This window comes from Sceloporus occidentalis, unplaced genomic scaffold, assembly GCF_023333645.1.
Source record: "Sceloporus occidentalis isolate IW3139 unplaced genomic scaffold, rSceOcc1.0.p SCAF_4, whole genome shotgun sequence".
NCBI classification, from domain to species: domain Eukaryota; kingdom Metazoa; phylum Chordata; class Lepidosauria; order Squamata; family Phrynosomatidae; genus Sceloporus; species Sceloporus occidentalis.
This window is the reverse complement of record NW_028316984.1, coordinates 139,764,827-139,786,586: the sequence shown is the minus strand read 5'-3', so window position 1 is coordinate 139,786,586 and position 21,760 is coordinate 139,764,827. Positions and strand designations below refer to the sequence as shown.

General features: G+C 42.2%; 1 protein-coding gene across 1 annotated transcript in view; it reads right to left on the bottom strand.

Moving 5' to 3' along the window:
* LOC149314710 (SPARC-related modular calcium-binding protein 1-like) overlaps positions 1-21,760 on the bottom strand; it is a 117,277-nt gene that overhangs the window by 14,543 nt on the left and 80,974 nt on the right. Inside the window, exons 8-10 of the mRNA XM_089523136.1 lie at positions 9,861-10,053; positions 8,713-8,795; positions 7,511-7,616 (exon numbers count right to left, since the gene is read on the bottom strand). Of these exons, the coding sequence (XP_089379262.1) occupies positions 7,511-7,616; positions 8,713-8,795; positions 9,861-10,053 (382 nt within the window). The remainder of the gene's footprint in view (positions 1-7,510; positions 7,617-8,712; positions 8,796-9,860; positions 10,054-21,760) is intronic.

The following is a 21,760-nucleotide window of genomic DNA, read 5'->3' as shown; positions in this document are numbered from 1 at the left end:
TGAAAATTTTGAAAGAATAGGGACCTGACAATCTGATCCAGCCATTTTTATAAAAATTGCAGATGAAAAGCACATGAGCCAAAGATTTGATAGCTCCCTCTCCAACAAAGATAGTGATTCACTGTAAAGGGTATTTGTAAATTAGTCACTGAAGCATGAGCAGCCAAATATTAAGAAGCTGTCAAGGAGACATTGGCGGGTTATAGACCGCCCATTTGGGACGGTCTGCACCCGCCCCTTTCCCCGGTGTATCGGGGCTTCAGTGTGCAGAGCGGCAGCCGCTGAGGCCCCGATCCGCCGCTTTTCAGGCTGCGGGGAAGCAGCAAAACGCCGCTTCCCCGCAGCCTGAAAAGGGGTGTCCCTGGGGCTTCAAGCCCCAAGGACACCCCGCGGTGGCGGGGAGAAGGAGAAAGGGGCCGCTTGGCCCCTTTCTCTTTTAGTCCGCTGGGCGCAGCCGTCTGAAGGCTGCACCCAGCGGACTAAACCAGGAAGGAGCTCCGAAACGGAGCTCCTTCCTGCTCCGTGTTCAGGGCGCACTAAGTGCCCTGGCGCGGAGCAAGGACGTCATGTCCGCGCCGCCCCGTCTAGAGGCGGCGTGGCCGTGACGTCCTCACGGCGGCGGCCGTATGGAAGGGCCGCCGCCGTTTAGTGCGTGACGAGCACGCACTAGGGTTAGGGCGGTGCAGAAGCACCGCCCTTTTGTAACCCTAGTGCGTGCTCGTCACGCACTAAAGTGCTGGTCTGTAACCGGCCATTGAGTTCCTCCAGATTGGTCAAAAGAAGCAAAAGTGCATGCAACATAGCTTCATGGGTTTGGCCAGTTGTTGTCCCCTCTGTGTCCACTCATTCCCTGTGTGCTTTTGGGTCTTATAGTTCTTTATCAACATCCCCTTCGAGGCTGGTTTACCAGATCTGACAGGTGCAGCTTGGGAGTTCATGGTTTCCATGACCACCATGGGCCTGTCCCAATTAGTCTCAAGTCCAACACACTGTGCTGGTAATACACTCAATGTGGTCTTTAGTACAGATCAGGAATATCCGTGGGCGGAGGTAATTCAAACCTCCGCCCTGTCATGGACGGACCATTTTCTGGTCAAGGTGGGACCGAAGGCCACTACCTATATCCCCCTTGGGGGTGGAGGACCTATTAGAATGGTCCACCCTGGAAGGCTGATGGAACCCAAAAGGTTCCAGGAGGCCCTAGATGGTTTTATGGTTGGGAATGACGGAGATTCTGTCAAAACCTTGGTTGATACCTGGAATAACGATCTTACCAGGGCTATAGACACTATCGCTCCCGAACATCCTTTCCAGCCCGCTTCTAATAAGAAACCATGGTACACTCAAGATCTTCGGAAAATGAAGCGGGCTGCGCAAAGACTAGAGCGCTACTGGCGGAAACATTGCCATTTACCTGACAAGACACGCCATAAGGTTCTTCTTGATTCCTATGGAGTGGCAATCGATGCAGCAAAGAACTCATTCTATGCTGCTCATATTGCATCAGCAGAGTCTTGTCCAGCAGAGCTGATCAGGATGGTTAAAGAGTTAACCCAGCAGTCTCCCACCCTGAACCCTCTTTTAGAACCAATTAAAGCCTGCTGTGATGCATTCAATGACTTTTTTGCTGATAAAATCTCTCAGATAAGGGTCGATCTTGATGCCGGTATTACCACAGAAATTATAAGAGAGGAGAGCGACGCAGTAGACTATGTTAGACTGGACCACTTTGAGCTTATAAATACAGATGAAGTGGACAAGCTTCTTGGATTTGTAAGGAAGACAACATGCCCCTTGATCCTTACCCATCTTGGTTGACTGCTCAGGGAGGGGATGCAGTAACAGCATTACTTCAATCTATAATCAACGCATCCTCAGGGAGGGGAAATTTCCATCTAAGCTCAAACAAGCGGTGGTTAAACCACTCTTGAAAAAACCCTCCCTAGATCCCCTGATAAGAAACAATTATAGGCCGGTCTCCTTATTACCATTCTTGGGCAAGATAATCAAGAGGGGAGTTGCCTTCCAACTCCAGGCTGTCTTGGATGAAACCGATTATCTAAACCCATTTCAAACTGGCTTCAGGGCGGGATATGGAGTTGAAACTGCCATGATCGCCTTGGTCGACAATCTCTGTCTGGGCATCGACAGGGGAAGTGTGACCCTGCTGGTGCTCTTGGACCTCTCAGCGGTATTCGATACCATACACCATGGTATCCTTCTGGAACGCCTGAGGGAGTTAGATGCATTCCAGTGGTTCCACTCCTACCTCTCAGGCAGATTCCAGATGGTGATGCTGGGAGACAGCTGTTCTCGTAAAAGAGAGCTGACATCTGGCGTCCCTCAGGGCGCCATTCTGTCTCCCATGCTGTTTAACATTTACATGAAGCTGCTGGGAGAGATCATCCGGAGACACGGGGCGTGGTGTTATCAGTATGTTGATGACACCCAAATTTACTTCTCTATGTCTCCGACTGTTGCAGTGACCAAGGATGGCATCTCTCCTCTAAATGCTTGTCTTGAGTCAGTAATGGGCTGGATGAGGGGAAACGAACTCAAACTGAATCCAGAGAAAACAAAGGTGCTTGCGATTGGTACCGCTGATTCAGGGATGGAGATTTTCCAACCAGTCCTGGACTGGGTCACACTTCCCCTAAAGGATAAAGTTCGCAGTTTGGGAATGCTCCTGGACTCGTCTCTACAGTTGTCATCTCAGGTGGAGGCGATGGCCAGGAGTGCTTGGTACTAACTTCAGTTGATACGCCGAGCCCTACCTGACCCAAAGGAACCTTGAAGCAGTGGTACATGCACTGGTAACCTCTCGTTTAGATTTCTGTAATCAACTCTACATGGGGCTACCTTTGTACCAAGTTCGGAAGCTTCAATTGATCCAAAACACTGTAGCCAGACTGGTCACGGGAACATCAAGATCAGACCATATTTCTCCAATATTAAAATCTCTTCATTGGCTGCTGATCAGCTTCCAGGCGCAATACAAAATGTTGGTCATTACCTTTAAAGCCCTACATGGCTTGGGCCTGAGTTACTTAAGGGAACGCCTCTCCCTTCACAATCCGCCCTGCACTCTCAAAACATCAGGGAAGAAATTATTGAAATATACGAAAACTAGACTAATTACAACTTCCCATAAAGCATTTACAGCCACGGCCGCTAAACTATTGAACAACTTACCGGAAGAGATCTGTCTTATTACCACCTTAGAAGCCTTTAAGAAGCCACTTAAGACGGATCTCTTCCGGTGGGCCTATCCATCTGACCTTCTATAGCTGATCTCAAAGAACACTCCCACTTCTGACTTTGATAGCATGGAAAACAGATAACGATTTGGTCATTTTAGTGATTGGTAGTAGTTTTGTTGTTTGTTCTATTGATTGTATTTTTAGATAATACTTTATCTTGTATTTTATTGTTGATTTTATTCTCTGTTGTAATCCCGCCTCGATCCTCAGGGAGAGGTGGGAAATACAAATACAATTTATTATTATTATTATTATTATTATTATTATTATTATTATTATTTATTATCATCTTGCTGCAACCCTAACTAAATCATGGGGGGCATGGAGCCTGTTTGTTGGGAGAAAGTGACCGTGGGAGAGAGGGACACTTTTTTGCAGTAGGAGAGATAGTCACATGAAATGGGGAGATGTAACTTCCTCGGGAGTGGGGGAATTCCTCAGGAAAACCTGGGGGAACTGAGCCTGTTTGGTGGCAGGAGGAATTGGAGAAACAAGGGGGAATGGAATCTAGTGTGAACTACAACTACAGGTGCACACATACTTCTTGGGACTTTTTTGAAATGACATATCTCAGAATTGGGGGAGGGGGAATAGTCCCAGGGTGGGAATAAAAAATGCAGCTGGTGCCAGCAAACAATCCAGGATAACAAGAATGTCCTCTGGGTGTGTGTGTATGCCCAAAAACTACAGCTACAAATAGAGAGCATTTGTCCTATATGAAGGAACCCAATGGCATCAACTTTGATTTAGATATAAGAAGAGACAGAGGAGAGTGGGTCGATTCATATGCTTCCTTCTTCTGAATAAAAGGGCTGTTTATCTCCTTAATGGAGCTTGACTACATTACTTACAAAGGTCTCACACTGTGAATGGAATCAATTTCCATGTTAGATGTTTCAAAAAAGCAAAACATCAGAGACAATCATACTACTCATGGATGAATGTATAAGATTTCATATTTTTCCCTTTAGATAGATAACTGGGAAAGCACTAGCTGGAGAAAATTGACTGGTAAGAACATCTGCCACACCTTTTTTCTTGTTGTTTTGAGTAGACGGCAAGGGTGATATTTTTTTCTTTTTGTCCTTAAGTCCCAACCAAAAGGTTTCAGTGCATTAGTGATAGCCCATAAACACTGTCCCATGATCTCAATTCAAAAAAGCAGGCCCTTAAAAAGAATAGTAGCCAGATTTCTACTGAAGGGAATGCCAGCATACCAACACTTACTCCATGTGGAATACCTGGTTACTGTACTGGCAAACATGGATTTAGTAGAGAATGTTACTGTGTCTCTAGAAGCATTAGAAACTAAGGCAGTAGCTTTATGCACATTAAGAGACCCTTTACATACATTTTGATTACCTGGATTATCACTACTCATCAGATCCTCAACCCAAATCATGGAAACCCTAGCAAAGTCTGAGGAGGGAGAAGAGATTCTAATGGCTGAAGCAAAGGTTTCAAGGCAGATCTCTTCTCATCTGGGTCTTCCAAGGAAACATAAATTGCTTTGAGGGGAAGTCACCAAACATATAATCTGTGCTCTCTTTTCTTGTGGAAAGCCTTTGATTTTTCTGAAGTTGCTTTGCAAGTTGTGTGGCCTCAAGAACGTTAAGTTTCTAACAGTAAATCCTCTTTAAAGGGAAGCTACTGATTTGGAAGACTATACAAAGCCCTAAAGCTGTTATTGATATGACACTAAGACAACGGGCCTAGGCACAGGGGAACTGGAACAAGCCTTGATTTCCCTAAAAGGATCCCATTAAGAGGTTAAGTGGGAGAGGTTTAAAAATGGCTGCATGCTTGGGAAATCACTGGAAGAACAAACAGTTCACTGGGCCTCCAAAGTTCCAATACCCAAGGAACTACCTACTCTGCTGCTTGCTTCTGCTTCACTGGGCTACTTTAGAGCTACCTTGCAAACAAAGTGGGGGTTAAACTCTTAGCAATGCCATCAACGTGTGGTTACCAGAAACTGTATTTTCATAACTGTAAGTCTGGGTCACCCACCCACCAACAGCTCAACAGCAGTAGTTTCTGGCACACTAAAGTACATTAGATGCAGGCGAGACCGGGGGGGGGGGGGGGGGGGCAAAGTTGCAGGCATACTCAGGAAGACTGCCTCAGCTTGAGCTGAGAGGGTTTCTGCCCTGGATTCTTCTTGTCTCCCTTGTAAGGCACTATGAAGGAAACAGGGATGAGAAAGAGAAATGACTTGGTTTTTTAAACAGACCTTGGCCAGATAATGAAATTAAGGAAGTAAGAATGACAAGAAGTCTGCTTGTTTTAGGGGAGGCCTGTAGGAGTTCTCCTGGGTAAGGCAAACAGGGAAGTTGCAATAAAAGAACTAGAAGGGGAGCTAATCCTTTTTACTGATGTGGCATCACCTGTCCTTTCCTCTCCTGGGCAGTGGTCAGACTGCAACCCACTCTCCAAGATAACTCAGAAAGGAATTCCCAGGGGGGAAAAACCTGCAGTTTGGCTCATTTTTTCTTAAATCTAAAATAGTATTTAGAATCTCACATAAAGTCTTATTAGTTTTACATACTGAACACTCTGGTGTATCAGTGGAATGCAAAACATTCCATTAGCAGATATTCAGCAACCAATGTGTTTAATAAGTCAGGAATCAGATAGAAATCACTGAAGATGTCAACACTGCATAAAATAATATATCAAATACCACCCTCAGAATATATTTGCCTTGAGAGAAACTCAAGGTCATATTACTTATCCCTCCCCATGCCCCAAATTTTTCACTTTTCAAGATATGCTAATATATGCTAGCAAGACCCGCAAAGTTTAGGACTGTTCATAAATACTTACCCAGTGCCTCCAACATTAATTGGCATTCTGTTAGAGTAAATAAGCCATTACAAACTAAATGCCATAGACAGCTCTTTTATCAATGAAAAGCAGTTCACATGTTCTGCTGTATCAAGTGTTGAGTAATAATCAAGTGTTCAGAGGAAAACAAGCTGTATGGATGGATGCACTGTCCCTGACTGTCCCTTAATGTGACCTCAGGCAAGTGGTGAGCAACCAGGGGTGTGTGGTTTTTATTGTAGATATAAACCATCTTATATTCTCTAGGCAGTTTGAGAATGGAGAAGAGATCCTTACTGAAGATCGTGCTTGCTGCGATATGTGCCAGGCCACTACCACTGTGCTGGCTGGTTCCTTTCTCTCCACTAATTAGCTTCACTACCTTTCCCAAATTGGAAAGTTCCAAAAAAAAAAAAAAAACCCTATAAACACACACAAACACTCACAGAGAGAGAGAGAGAGAGAGAGAGAGAGAGAGAGAGAGAGAGAGACCCTAAACCATACTTTGGCTTACTTACTTGGAAGTGAAAGTATAACCATCCCCAATCAGATAATGCATTAGCCTCAGTTTCTGAAGGTTTTGATATGTGAGCTCACCATCAGAGGCTGTGTCAGTGTGGTGTAGTGGTTTGAGTGTTGGACTAGGACTCTGGGAGACCATGATTCATGATTCAAATTCCCGCTCAGCCATGGAAAACCAGTGGGTGACCTTGGGCAAGTCACACTCTCCCAGCCTCAGAGGAAGACAATGGTAAAGAAATCCTGCTGAGTAAAATCCCATGATAAGTGTCTCTTAGGCACTGTACGTCAAAAATGACTTGAAGGCACACCACCACAACCATAACAAAAAAAATGGAAGAAGAGATCCAGTACGGTGTGAGTGCTGGTCCCAGACTCTGAGAGACAAGGATTCAAATCCCTGCTTGGTCATGGAATCCCACTGGCTGACCTTGGGCATGTCACACTCTCTTAGCTTCAGAGGAATGCAATGGCAAATCCCCTCTGAACATATCTCACCAAGAAAATCTCAGGCTCAGCTTGCCTTGGAGTCGCCCTAATTTGGAAATGACTTGAATACACAACCACAACAACAACAGTTTGCCTTGCATGTTTTAACTACAGGACTATTCACAAGTTGAATAAACAAACAAAACCAATATAAAACACATATGCCTGTCCTACTTTGGTCCTGAAACAGCACATGCTGATCTATTTCACAACACAAATGGGGCATGAAAGTTTTCAGGTACTTGGAAGCATGAATTAGTGTGACTATTTGGCTTTCCTATGACAGAATTTAGAGGATAAATTTTCCATATGCATAACTGTACTGGGATTATCCACTGTTCAAAATAAAAACTAGATACATATACAGACTTTTGCCCGTCTTGATTCTGTTCAGCCTGAATGACTTTTAAACTCACCTCCCACCTCCAGCAGGTGCTGCAGAGTTAATGGCCTGTACCATGTCTGTGGTGAGAGCATCCAGTAAACTGGTAATAAATTCCACTTTTTTCCCTTCTGGACAGCCTGAAAGAGGGGGAAAGAAGTTTAATTTGAACAAATGGCACACATAAGCAGTTCCTTTTCTTTCTGAGCCATGTTTATGGTCTACTGAATTGCCACATTTTGTTTGGGTATAATTCAGATGACTGTTGTTTCCGCACATCCGCAGATGAACTAGACCCCACCTGACTCCCCCCCTTCCTACCAGCACTTTTATCCATGGTGTACACATCCTGTACAGTTTCAGCCAAGGTAAAAAAAAAAGGCAACATTTGCAAGTCTACACAAATAAATTTCCACTCCAATGAAAACAGATGTAGAGATGCATACTGCAAATTCTGCACTGTAAATGTAAACACAAAGATAAAAGGTTCTTCAAGGCAAAATGGAAGACAAATACAGCAAAGGTCTCAAGGTCACAGGAGTTCAATCATGCATGATCAACATAATAGAGAAGTTTGAATTAATACAGATTTTAGTTCATATGGATTAGTTAAAATATAGTTTAAAATGTGTTTATTTTTCTTTAAAGAAGAACAACTGGATTTATACAAACACTGCTTCTGCTGACATCAGCATTAATTAACCACTTTACAAATCTGTAGAGGCCTGGAATGTGGGATAGAGGCTGAAAAAAATAATTACCAGACTGTTTAATGCTTATGTTTCAAGTCAGCAGGGTGTTAAACCTTCCATTGATTATTCAACAGTAAGTTAGTATAGTGCAGATAATCTTTAAGCAGCCAGGCAGCTTCACTGGGTATCATCTACATGTTTGTATCATTCCCACAAGAATTCCTTGTAGGCATAGGAGGCATAGCAGAAAAATGGGAGGCAATGGAAAGCCATACAACAAGAAAATAAGTGGTTCTCTTATCTGTTCAAACCACAAATTTGACATATGTGTCTGGAAATTATCTCTTCCCATAAATGTTATAGAATCACCAAGGAGTAGAATGGGGCGGGGGGGGGGGGAGCATGAGCAGGGCTTATAAAACCCAGCTCTGAAGTCCACTGATTAATTGTCCCTTGTAAACTCTGAATTACCATCCCATAATAGTTTTTACTGCAAGATTAAGCTACGCAGATGGAACAGGACACAGTTCTCCTCCATTCTAACCTGGAAGTTCTCTGTCTTTGAATGGGTCATCAATTTCTGGGCTCCTTGATCTGGCATCACTTTCACACACAGGGGTCTCATACCTAGAAGAAAACGAGATTAAAAGACAGCTCATTGTTCATATGTTGCTTTCAAGGGTTCTCACACTAGCCCTTGAGAATGATGTGACATCATCATATAGCATAAATTCCACAGTTAAATTTGAAGTCTTCAACAGCCAGACTCAGTCAAGCTGCAGTTTGGTTTATTAAACGTATTAAATAAGGGGGTCCTCAGAACACTTCAATAAAGGTAAATATTCCACATACTTGAACATTCAGCCTTTGAGATGTCCTTACATCCCCAGCATCAAACATTTTAAACTAAGCTTGGCCAAATATTTTAGCCCAGCCTTAGTGCTAGTACAAAACACACAGTGCCAGCAGTGGAACATTATTACCAGCAGTATTTATTTTTCTGTTCCTCTCTGTTACCAGTATTACATATCTGGGGCTAGGTGAGAGGGGTGGGAACAGGAAAAAAATGAACACAAGTGATGGAAGTAAGGACAGAAAAAGTAATGGGCTTGCTTGTGCCAGAAGAGGAGTTTCCTTTGGCCCTAAAACTGCTTACCTAGGTCTTTCCACCAAGACCATCTCTAAACAACTGACAGAGAGCAAGAAGGATGGCCAGCTCTAAACAACTGAGAGAGGGGAAGATGTAGAGAATTTGGTGCCATGGCACTGCCCTGTGTGAATTAAAAAATTCTCCACAACGCACATCTCAAGTGCTGTCTGAAACATGAGAGGAGGTTGGGAGGGAGGGGTTGACACCATGAGTTACCACACTGTGTTACACCAACCCTAGTGATGCCACTGAACACATGCACTGTTCCTTAGTATTCATAATATTTAAATAATCCACAGACTACTACATCCCTCATCTCTCAGAGAAAGGGCATGAGATCCTCTCTACTATGGGTGCATTTCTGTATTTTGCTGGTTGAAAAATACCATCATATGCTAGAAGAAAATTATGTGTAGGTGGGAGATAAGAAGATATGGTTGGTTGTAACCCATCAAATATTGAGGCTTGTCCCTTCTCTCATTTGTTACAATCTACTTCATTGTTTTATCATGCAGGAAAAATGGAAAGTATATGGTTCTTACCGAGTGGAAGTACCAGGTAGGGGACGACCTGTGTCTACCAGAACACACCAGCAATATCCAGTGGACTGATGACACTGCACTGGCTTGTATAACCCTCCAGGAGCACATTCAGGAATAACAATCCCTTCTCGGGGGTTCTGCCTGGCCTCTTCAAGAGCACTTTGCCTTTCTTGGTCACATGAGTTAACTTTCTCTGGAAAAGAAGATAGCTAGAGATTATCCATGACATAAAACTAACCCCTCTCCCTCATACTGCTCACTGTAATCAACTCTCTTTTTGAATTCTTGTTGGCACCTACCATGAAGTACTTCTTAGGACAACTCAAAACCTATTTGTTTGCCCAGACATTTATTTGACTGCTACTACAGTGAACTGCACCACACACTCAACCTTGGCTTTTAAATAATATGTTTTAAATGATATATTTTACACTTTTATCACTTTTATGAATCAATTTTAAGATTTTTTTTAAAAAGAGAAGCAGCATACACATTTGCAGAACAAACTAGTTCTAGTCTTCCTTCTGTTTATGTCTTCTTGCTGAAGACTCTGAAAGAAATAGAGGAAGGCAGTCTGCTTCCCCTGTATGATCCTGTAATCAGAAGCCACAAACGTATTTATTTACTCCCCTGCAGCTCATGTATGTAGACAAAATTTAGCATATGAGCCATTCTTTCTAATACTTGCTAACTAACACTGATCATTTGCTCATATCCAGAGATAATAGGCCTTTGCATCTCACCCCAGTGTTCTTCAACCTGTCTTCCATGGAATAATGGTGTTCCCTGGAATCTTATCAAGTACCCCTCAATAAAATATAATTTAAGGTGAATAGGCTTTCAGTATTATTACTGAATCAGGGTTGTATGGTGGTCAGAATATTGGGACTTGTGGAAATCCATTTTCTAGTCTCCAGTAAGACATGAAAATCACTGGATGACTTTAATCCAGTCACTTGCTTTCCACCTAACCATCACCATAAGGCTGTTTTCAGGATAAAGTGAGGAGGGGCACATACATTGTTTAAGTTCATCAGAGGAAAAGCAGGATATAAGTGTAAGTAATGAATAATAACCACAGAAAAGGAATTATTTGAAAATGTAGTCAGTCACCAAAACAGTCCTGGCGGATCCTCATGAAATGATAATGCACCCTAGAACAAGTGCCAAGGTCCCCTGTGGAATGCATGTCAGCTGTGTAGGGTTTCACAGATAAAAATAAAATACATGCAGAAATAATTCCTTGTGGAGGTTGAAACCATTGCCTAAATATTTAAAACAACAACAAAGCTACCACAGAAATGTCCACACAAATGATCCTTGAACTTCAACAATGAGTCTTAACTTCACGCAACTAGAATGTTTAGGGTTGCAAACAAAGCAGGGAGGAGATTTTTAAAAAAAAAAAAATAAATGAGCAAAAGTTTTTAAAAAATTCATGCTGAAGCTGATATTAAGATGACTTTACTTTCTCAGATAGGTTTTTTTCTTTTTCTTTTTTTAGGTTGACTGTTTTTGCCCCTTTTACAAAAAGAAGCATCACTCATTTAAAGGCCTCTGGGCATCCTAACAAATAAATTACATCACAAGCTGTCAAATTACTCAAACTCCCTGTCTGACAGCAATTTACACCTTTGCTGTCAAGGTGAAGTGGGTAATTCATTTACTCAGATGCCAGGAAAGAAGTGCCACTCAGGTTTTCCATTCATTTGCTCTATGCAACAAGCAGGAGTGGATTCCTCTGCTGAAATGCATAGCATTCCCATCATTTTAATATTTAATAAATTTATATCGCACTTTTGTCTCAGTATGGACATTAAGATGGTTCACTATTTAAGTCAAAGCCATATACAGTTTAAAAGATAACACAGAAGTTAAAAAGCAGTTGGGTAAACATCCATATTACAAACACTAATACAAAAATGGCAGTTAAAATAAGAGTTTATGCCTGCTGGCGGAAGAAGAACAGAAAAGGTGGGGGCCAACCTAACTTCCTAATAAAAAAAAAAGTTCACACAAGCATCAGACAAGGAAACTACCAAGACGATATCTACACTGTAAAAATAAAGCAGTTTGACCCCACTTTAAATGCTGTAGCTCCAGTCTATAGAGTCCTAGGATATGTAAAGTTTTTAGCCTTCTCTGCCCAAGTGCTGGAGCCTCATAAAATGGGAAATCCCAAGATTCTTTAGGATGGACACATGGCAGCTAAAAGTGTCAAACTACATTATTTCTACAGTGTAGATGTACCCTAAGTCAGCTTGCATGCTGGGAAGAAATATTAGAATTGGAGGAAAAGTGACACCTTGGCTAATAAGGCCAATGCGATTTTAGGCTGCATCAATAGAAGTATAGTGTCTAGATCAAGGGAAGTCATAGTGCCACTATATTCTGCTCTGCTCAGGCCCCACCTGGAATATTGTGTCCAGTTCTGGGCACCACAATTCAAAAAGGACATTGAGAAACTGGAGCGTGTCCAAAGGAGGGCGACTAAAATGGTGAAAGGTCTGGAAACCTTGCCCTATGAGGAACGACTCAGGGAGCTGGGGATGTTTAGCCTGGAGAAGAGAAGGTTAAGAGGTGATATGATAGCCCTGTTCAAATATTTAAAGGGATGTCATATTGAGGAGGGAGCAAGCTTGTTTTCTGCTGCTCCAGAGACTAGGACCCGGAGCAATGGATGCAAACTGCAGGAAAAAAGATTCCACCTCAACATTCGGAGGAACTTCCTGACAGTAAGGGCTATTCGACAGTGGAACACACTTCCTCAGAGTGTAGTGGAGTCTCCTTCCATGGCAGTCTTCAAGCAGAGGCTGGATGGCCATCTGTTGGGGATGCTTTGATTGTGATTTCCTGCATGGCAGGGGGTTGGACTGGATGGCCCTTGTGGTCTCTTCCAACTCTATGATTCTATGATTCTATGATTCTAAAATAATCTATGTCGTTTTCATGAGAAAATAGGAGAGTGGGAGAGAGATGTAGCATTCTGGAGCTGTTTGAGCATTAAGGGGGAAAAGAATAGAAAAGAAGATAGTCTTGGAAGGGAATGGAGGTGGGAGGGGGTTGATTTGTCTGATTTACAGGAGACCAAGCAACTAAAGACAATTTCAGAATGTCCTCCATGGATCTGTATGGAAGGAAAGTGTCTGGAGCCTTTCTGTAACTCTGTCCCGCAACTTATCTCCTCTCTTGATAAACTTCTGTTCTATTGTATTATATATAAGTATGTAATACTATTTGATCTGTTTCAGAAAGGCCTTTTAGACCTTAATGCCTTTTACACCAAAAGGCAGATGCCTCTGTCCCATCAGTCCTTATGAAGGAGTGTTTGAAGTCTATCTGGTAGGTGGGACTGCACTTTCTTCAGTAAACCCCTATCCCATTATAATCTGGACTTATTTTTATTGTATACTATTGTTTAATATACACTTAGTATTATTTGGAGTAAGTTGCAATGAACCCATTTAGAGTTAATTAATGCATTATTCACACAGTGCTAGGTAAGTGGAAAGTGGCTTCTCTCTCCCCCTCCCTGTACTGTCCACTCTCTTTTAATTATATAGTTAAGGCAAACTGGGTTCAGAGAAGAATGGGCTTGTGAGATACTTGATCATTAAAATGGCAAGTGCCACAAGTTATATTTGGGGTCCTGCTCATAAAAATGGATTCCTCAAGAAAGCAATCTAGCAATACTGCCAACCCAGTGCTGCAGCTGAAAAAAGGAAGAAGATCTATGGAGAGATTAAAATCTTGATGGCATTTTCCAGAAAGAGGTAGCAGAAAAAAGGTAACAGCAATCTCCTTACTGACAGAACTACTCAGCCAAAAACACCAAACTGTTTTTATGGTCAGTATTGTTTCAACTCTTTAAACTATGTTTTGAATCAGCCCCTTTAAAGCCACAGACTAATGTATAAAGCCAGAGCCTCAGTATTTATGACTTATTTGTGAATTTTGTTTTTCCTACAAAAATCTTTTTGAGAAATATGTCATTTCATTCACAGGGATATATTCATAGTGTCCTGGGCTCCTGGAGCATAAAGCATATACATAATGTTTCCTTAAGGATGCATTAATGATTGACAGATACACTCTACTCACCGGTTAGAATCAAAACCACTGCAAATATAGAGACATATACATGTGTACTCAGCAGTCTGGGAGTTATTTAGTATCAATCTGCCCTGTCTGGGTCATTCAAGAGCAGTGGTTCCCAACCTTCCTAATGCCGTGACCCTTTAATACAGTTCCTCATGTTGTAGTGACCCAAAACCATGAAATTATTTTTGTTGCTACTTCATAATTAATTTAAATGGTTGTTTTCCAATGGCCTTAGGCGACCCCCATGAAAGGGTCATTCAACCCCCAAAGGGGTCCCGACCCACAGGTTGGGAACCACTGTTCAAGAGAATATTATAGTTAAAAGGGGTTCTTTAAAATTCAGGAGAAAATTAATGCAAACACATTCCCAATTTATTTATTCTTACAAGGAGTGATTTATCTTTTATGGAGACTTTCAGAGAGTAATTTTTAGCAAGGATCCATGGTTTTAACTTATATGTTAATAGATTATGTTTTTAATTTCTCTGAAATCAGATCTCTTGTTTAGGGGATGGTAATGTGATGTGATACAAGCGATGATGCTCAGTAAACTAAACTCGAAGGTGGGAATGAGAGGCCATCTTGGACATAAGAAGAAATACTCAAGAAATTCATACCCTTCTTGAGTATTTCTTAGTATCCTGTCATAGTCCAGACAAATCAGGCTTCTCACACCACTGAGGGAAATGGAATGAGAAGTAAAGGATCATCCATTATGTTTAATTAGAAGTACTAATGGTTTGAGAGTCATCATGATGCATTGAGTGTTGGACTACAAATCTGGAGATCAGTGTTCAATTCCCCACTTGGCCATGGAAATCCACTGGGGGACCTCACAACAACTCTGTGATAAGGTTGCCTTAGGGTTACCATAAACCAGACTTAACGGCACACAACAACAAGGGAGAGTCAGTGTGGTGCAGTGGTTAGAGGATTTGACTATGACTCTACAGATGAGGGTTCAAATTCCCACTCAACTATGAGAACCCACAAGTGAGCTTGGGCAAGTCACATTCTCTCAACCTCAGAGGAAAGCAAAGGCAAGCTGCCTCTGAACAAATCTTGCCAAGAAAACCCCATGACCATATTCACCATAATTTGGAAATGATTTGAAAACACACAAAAACAACATAGTTTAAGAAGAAGCTTAAATACTCTAAAGGCACCAGATCTCATCTGCTCTTGAAAGCTAAGCGGGGTCAGTCCTGGTTAGTATTTAGATGGGAGACTACCAACACATACCAGTTACTGTAAAGTTACATTACAGAGAAAGAAACTAGCAAAGCCACCTCTGTATATTCCTTGAGTAAGAAAACTCTATGAGATTCATGGGGTCACGATAGGTCAACAGGCAACTCGAAGGCACAGACACACACATAATTTAAGAAAAGTAAATATTTGATGGCTTCATGACTGCATGATTGCTGATGGACACATCATGAAGCAATGTGAACTACTACTATCCCCATTAGAGTGAGGCAGCCCATTTCAAATGGCAATGTTTAGGGCACTAATAAAGAGCACTTTCTGTATTACTTAGTTTATTTTTACCGCCTTGTGTAAATCATTTGAATTTTCTACCTCAAGCATTAAAATATTTCTTTTTGACAACAGTTTATCAGGTGTGAAATGGCAAGGCTTGGGCATTCAACAATGGAGATCTGTACTGTCAAAGCAAAAACACAGCAGAAACAGTTTAATATTCTTTCCGCTGTAATATAAACAGTTCTTGCCCCCTCTCGAAAAAAACATGAAGACTGACAGGCCTTCAGTATGCTAAATCACCCATGTAGACAAGCCCTCAGTGAATCAACAGTGAACAATTATTAATCAGAAATATTTTGAGTGCCTCTGAGCACATGTTGAACATTTTTCTGCACACTGAAACATTGCAAGCTCATTGTCTCTGCCATTGTTTATTAAGAAGAGTGACCTGTAAATCACTGTATCAATGTTAGAGCACATGTCTTGCTTATTTAGCAATAGCAAGTACATTTTTATACTGCCTATGAGTGCACTTAAGCACTCCTTAAGCGGTTTACAAAGTGTAAGTTAATTGCCCCCAACAAGCTGGGTACTCATTTTAGTGACCTTGGAAAGATGCCAGGCTAAGTTGACCCTGAGCCCCTGGCTGGTATTGAACTCACAAGCTTGTGGTTTGTGAGTGAGTGGCTGCAGTACAGGCATTTAACAACTGTGTCACCAGGACTCATTTAACTCAATGAGACTGCAGTGTAAAAAGGCATAGGCAGGGATGATGATATATTGTATGGCACAGTGGTTCTCAGCACAGCCATGTAACCCACCAGCTGACCTTGGGCAACTTACACACTCTCAGCCTCAGGGGGGAAACCCTGTGGGGTTCATGGCTGAGCTGGGAATCAAACCCTGGTCTCCAAAGTCATAGTCCAACACTAAAACCACTATGCCAACTGTAACCAAATATTGCACCATAAAGTTTTCCCATTCAGTATTCCATTCAACCATGCTTGCCTCCAAAATGGCTTTATGTTTGCATAAATTATATATCCATGTACACATGGCAGATAACAGAAATGAACTTGATTTCTCCAGGTGGGTGCTAATTATGTAAGTTTCTTTGAGGTGTTTCAATATGAAACACTTTTCGGTAAGTATTCTTAGCACTGCCACCCTTTACAGATGTAAATTTACTTTCTAGTTTAGCTTTAACCAGGCCTCATCACTAAAACTTAATATTCTGCACACAGGAAGGAACATTGCATTTGTTGCACCCTATGGATACACAGCCCACTCACACATCTGAGGTACAGAAGAATACAGAAGTTCTCAGGTTAGAGAGTATTATTCCCATACAGGCTTGAGCCCCAGAACCTCTCTTGCAGCAATACCACAGCTTAAATGAAATAGACTATCCACAGTGGCCAAGGAATTTGACCCTTTTAATTTTTATCCTAACCCCAGTGGCAATCCAGAGACTCCCAATGATGTACTTTGACATTTCATTCTAATATTTCATGACAGCCCAGTCACCGTACTTCTTCCTCCTGTCCTTCCCCCCACTCCTGCCCTTACATGCTTTAACAGCAGCTGTGGGGGATGCTGTTATGACTTTGTGCTTGGAGTCATTTGTTTTCTTTCTTTGGAGGCAGGGGAGAGACTGGATTCTTTGTGAATGATTTATCACATGGCAGCAGGAGTGAACCTCATTTATTTGTCTAGCTGCATATGGTTTTAGCACCTATGATTGCATGAGAATTATTATATGGTGTTATTTTTCCCAGTTGTATACTTTGCACCTTTTCATAAGGTTAGATTAACTGGTTCCCAGTGGCATATTATTCATTATTTTGTTTGCTAGATGTCTGGAAGGGCTTAGGCCTTCCATCACTCCTTCCCTTACTTCAACCATACCTGCCTTCAGACAAATCAACTTAAATCTTGCAGTCACTGATGATAAACTACAACACTTCTAACTGAAAATTAGATTTGCCACCAATTTAATGATTCAAATACTGTTTTTCCATCTCTTGCAATAAAAATTCTAGCATATATTCCAAAATCTCCTATGCTTGCAATAAATCTGCTTACAAGTAATGCTTACATATATGATCATTATGTATTCTAATTGTGTTTATATTTTCTGGAATCTGAAGCCTTTCAACAGCAAGCTTTTAATCTCTATGGCTCAAAGTACCTGAATATTTGTAATATAATATTTCTCCATTGCACTATATGTAATTCTTTCTTGCAAACCTTATATACGTATGAAAGCAGCACCATTTTGTCCATCTCAACCCATCTGCACCAAACTTAGGGCTGAAACAGACAGCCTTGAAAGGGCGGCTTGAAGCCACCCCTTTTAGAGATGGATCAGGGCTGCGGCAACCATATGCCACGGCCCCAAACTGCCTTCAACCCAGCCGAAAAATTAGTGGAAGAGATTCACTCCTTTTTTGGCCAGCAAAAAGGTGGTTTTTGCAGCCCTGCTACAGCCCCATATGAACACCATGCCCCAGAGTGCCTTGAAGGTGCCCACATCTGGGTGGCCACCCAACTTCTGGGCAACATCATCATGATGTGCAACATCTAAATGCCATCCACCAATGATGCTCTGAAGTGGGTGTGTTTGGGCCGTCTGTTCTGGCCCTTAGTCTCATCATTCTTGAGATTAAAACATGCATGTGCAAAAAAATGTGAATACTGTATTTATGTGAACATTCTAAAGCCAGTGACTCTTTGCATAAAACAGGCATCATGTGGAATTTTTAACTGATGGTATTGGAACCCAACTGGAATTAGCTAAAATTCAAATAGATGCATGGGTTTTCTGTAGAAAGCCAATGCTTGGAAAATAGAATCCCACCTGTGAGTTATGTACATGCCTACTCCGAAAAGGAACAAGTTAAAATAACCCCACCCATCAAAAAGATAAACACCACACAAGCAGCACCCATACTTGCCACAGCACTTCTTAAATTTGGTTTTCAGAAAAGCAGGGGGAATAAAAAGAACAGCACACACTCACATCATCAGATTAGTGCTATTAAAATATGCTATACTGAAAATACTCCTGTCCTTTTACCATTAGTTCCCTGTTTTTTTATTTCACTGACTGTGTTATGTTTCTAAATTTTATTCCTTCTCTTTTTTTTCTATTTTGAGGGGTGGGGTGGAGGAGAGGTGGCCTTATCCACGTGCACATTTCAAGCCCTAGAAGTTAAACTGTTTTAACAGGAAATATATTTGAGGTCTAGGAATACAACATGAACTTCTTGATAGGAAAGAGATCAATCCGAATGGCTTGAGGCTCCATTATGCATTATCTCATTTGCTTTATTTTTTAAAAAAGCTATATAGAACTCCATCAATGTCCTAGTTGTGCTATATTTTGAAAGGTCTGAGAGCTCTTTACAACCTTGTAGCCATTTGGTGTGCTGACTCCCCAGAAGGCTCCCCAATGCAAGCTTCAATGTGTCCTTTCCTGTGGTGCTGATCCCACTACTCAGAAAGAAAAGCAAGCAATGTTGTAAGAATTAGAACACAAAGACTTCTACTTTCATAGATGATTAGGTTACTTCAAGTCCTCAGCCTTTAACCAGTCCCACTAGAAGAGTTAATCTAAAAAGAACAGCTACAGTTTGTTCAGCAAACTGCTAGATAAAACAAACCATAAACATGGCTTTTTGACAACTTCTAAAGGTACACAGTGACATCTTCACGTGGGTTTTTCATCATTCTTCAGTACTTGCTTATAATCATAGAATCATAAGAGTTTATCACACAGAGGCTCTTCCATGTGATAAAAATCACACAAGCACCCCCAAATGCCATGCAAGCGCCATGAGTGTGATCCTCCATGGTGCTATGGAAGTGGAATCGCGGCTCCCACTCCGTTCCCGTCATGCACTTGTAACCGGGGGAGCCTCCTGGAGTGCTTTTCTTATTAACAGGATAAATCATTAATAAGAAAAGTGCTCAAGGAGGCTCCCCCAGTTACGAGTGCATGATGGGAACGGAGCGGCAGCCGCAATTCCACTTCCATAGCACCATAGGGGATCACACCCATGGCGCTTGCATGACATTTGGGGGCACTTGTGTGATGTTTAGCACACAGAAGAGCCTCCGTGTGATAAATTCCTTAGAGTTGGAAAAGAACACAAAGGCCATCCAGTCCCACCTCTTGCTGTATAAGAATACACAATCAAAGCACTCCTGGCAGATGGCCATCCAACGTCTGTTTAAAAACTTCCAAAGAAGGAGACTTCACCACACTGTGAGGTAATTATTATTATTATTAGTAGTAGTAGTAGTAGTAGTAGTATCCCGCATCTCCCTGTATTGGATCAAGGTGGGTAACAGCAAACAAGAACATTAAAATCAAGCATGAATATCAATAAATAAAAGCATAACTGGACATATTAGATCCTAGTTCCCCTATCTCCCTCCCACCCTAAAATACCATTAAAAAACAAATCCCAATAGAATGGTTAATAAAACAGATCGAGATCAAAGTCTGATGGGTACAGCTAAACAAATGGACAGTGAAAATTCTGAGGGGATCAGTTTGGGAATGCCTGCCGGAAGAGATCCATTTTTATTGCCTTCGTAAAGGCCTCCAAAGATGTTATATGGTGGATCTCATCCGGCAGGTCATTCTAGATTTTTGGAGAGGCAACAGAGAACTTCCTCTGGGAAGTCATCTTCAGTCTAGTTCTCTCTAACTGCAGTAAGTTCTTCTCAGAAGAACTGAGAGTTGGGAAGGATTGTATGGGAAGAGGCATTCCCTCAGGTACTCTGGGCCCAAGCCATGTAGGACTTTATAGGTAATAACCAACACCTTATCCTGTGCCCAGAAACTAATGGGCAGCCAGTGTAGGGATTTTAAGATAGGTGTAATAGAATCAAATTTGGAACTCCCTGTCACCAATCTGGCTGCCATATTTTGGACCAATTGCAGCTTCTAAACATGGCATAAGGGTTACCCCATGTAGAGCGCATTGCACAAATCAAGACGAGAGGTTACCAGTGAATGTATAACCATTTCTAGGTTTTCCTGTTCCAGGAAGGGTTGTAGCTGGCGAATCAGCCAAAGCTGATAATGGGCTCTCTCTTCCAAGCTAAATGTACCCATCTGTCTAAGTCATCCTTCATAGGGCATGGTTTCCAGACCCTTCACCATTTTGGCTGCCCTCCTCTGGGCAAGTTCCAGCTTGTCAACATCATTTTTGAATTGTGATGCCCAAAACTGGACACAGTATTCCAGGTGAGGTCTGACCAAAGCAGAACAGAATCACACTATTACTTCCCTTGACCTAAATCCTTAATCTTGGAGTCTCCAAATTAACTATAATGGTCCCCCCCCCCCCCCGAGAAGACCTCACAGCTTTCTAAACTCTCCTCACCTTGTAGATTAACCTGTAATGTTTCTGTTAGGCTTCCCAGGAAATTCACATCATCATAATTCACTACAGCCAATGTCATATTTTCCTTTCATCTGTACCACAAAAAAAAAAAATATAAAGAAGTTCCACTCACTGAGTTTGAAGAGATAATGGCTATATTCAGTGGCATCACTGAGTGGGGCGCAGACCACACTGGGTGACACCTCAGAGCAAGGGTGACACCTACTTGGTCCATCCTCCCACTACAGGGTGGTGCAGTGCTGCTGCGGGGCCACCACTTCTTCTCTGCTGCCATGGCCCTGAAGGAAGCCAAGGTATCAGAGAAGGAGGAATGAGTGCACACCCCACTCTCCTTACCCACTGCCGTGGCGCTCAGGGCCAAGCAAGCCAAGACAACAAGGAAGGAGAGAGGGATGTGTGCATGCTTACCCTTCCTTCCCAGTTTACTTGGCTTGGCTTCCCAGTTGCCTTGGCTGCCTGGAAAGGAGGGGCATGTGCACACGCACACACCCCTTCTGCCTTTCCTGGTGCCTTATTTGTCCAGCTACCCCCTCTGGTAGCCCTGGGTGGACATTTGGGTGGGTGGCCAGCAGCCCCAGGCATCTGGCACTGGGTGGCACCAACCCTAGGGATGCTACTGGCTATATGATACACTTCTTCTTTTCTAATTCAAACTTCATGGATGGCATGAGTTTGGTTGAACAACGCAGTTGGGGAGTAATTCAAAAGGACCAGGGGAAATGAAATCCTTGAATACAAGGTAGAGATAAATACATACTTTAATTTGGCCTTTCTGTAACCTGGTGCTATCCAGATATTTTGGACAGTTTCTCCTGCCAACCCTTTTGGGAGCTGTAGTTCAACACCTAGGTTGTGCCAGGTTGAGAAAGGCTATCCTAATACCATTCCTGCTAC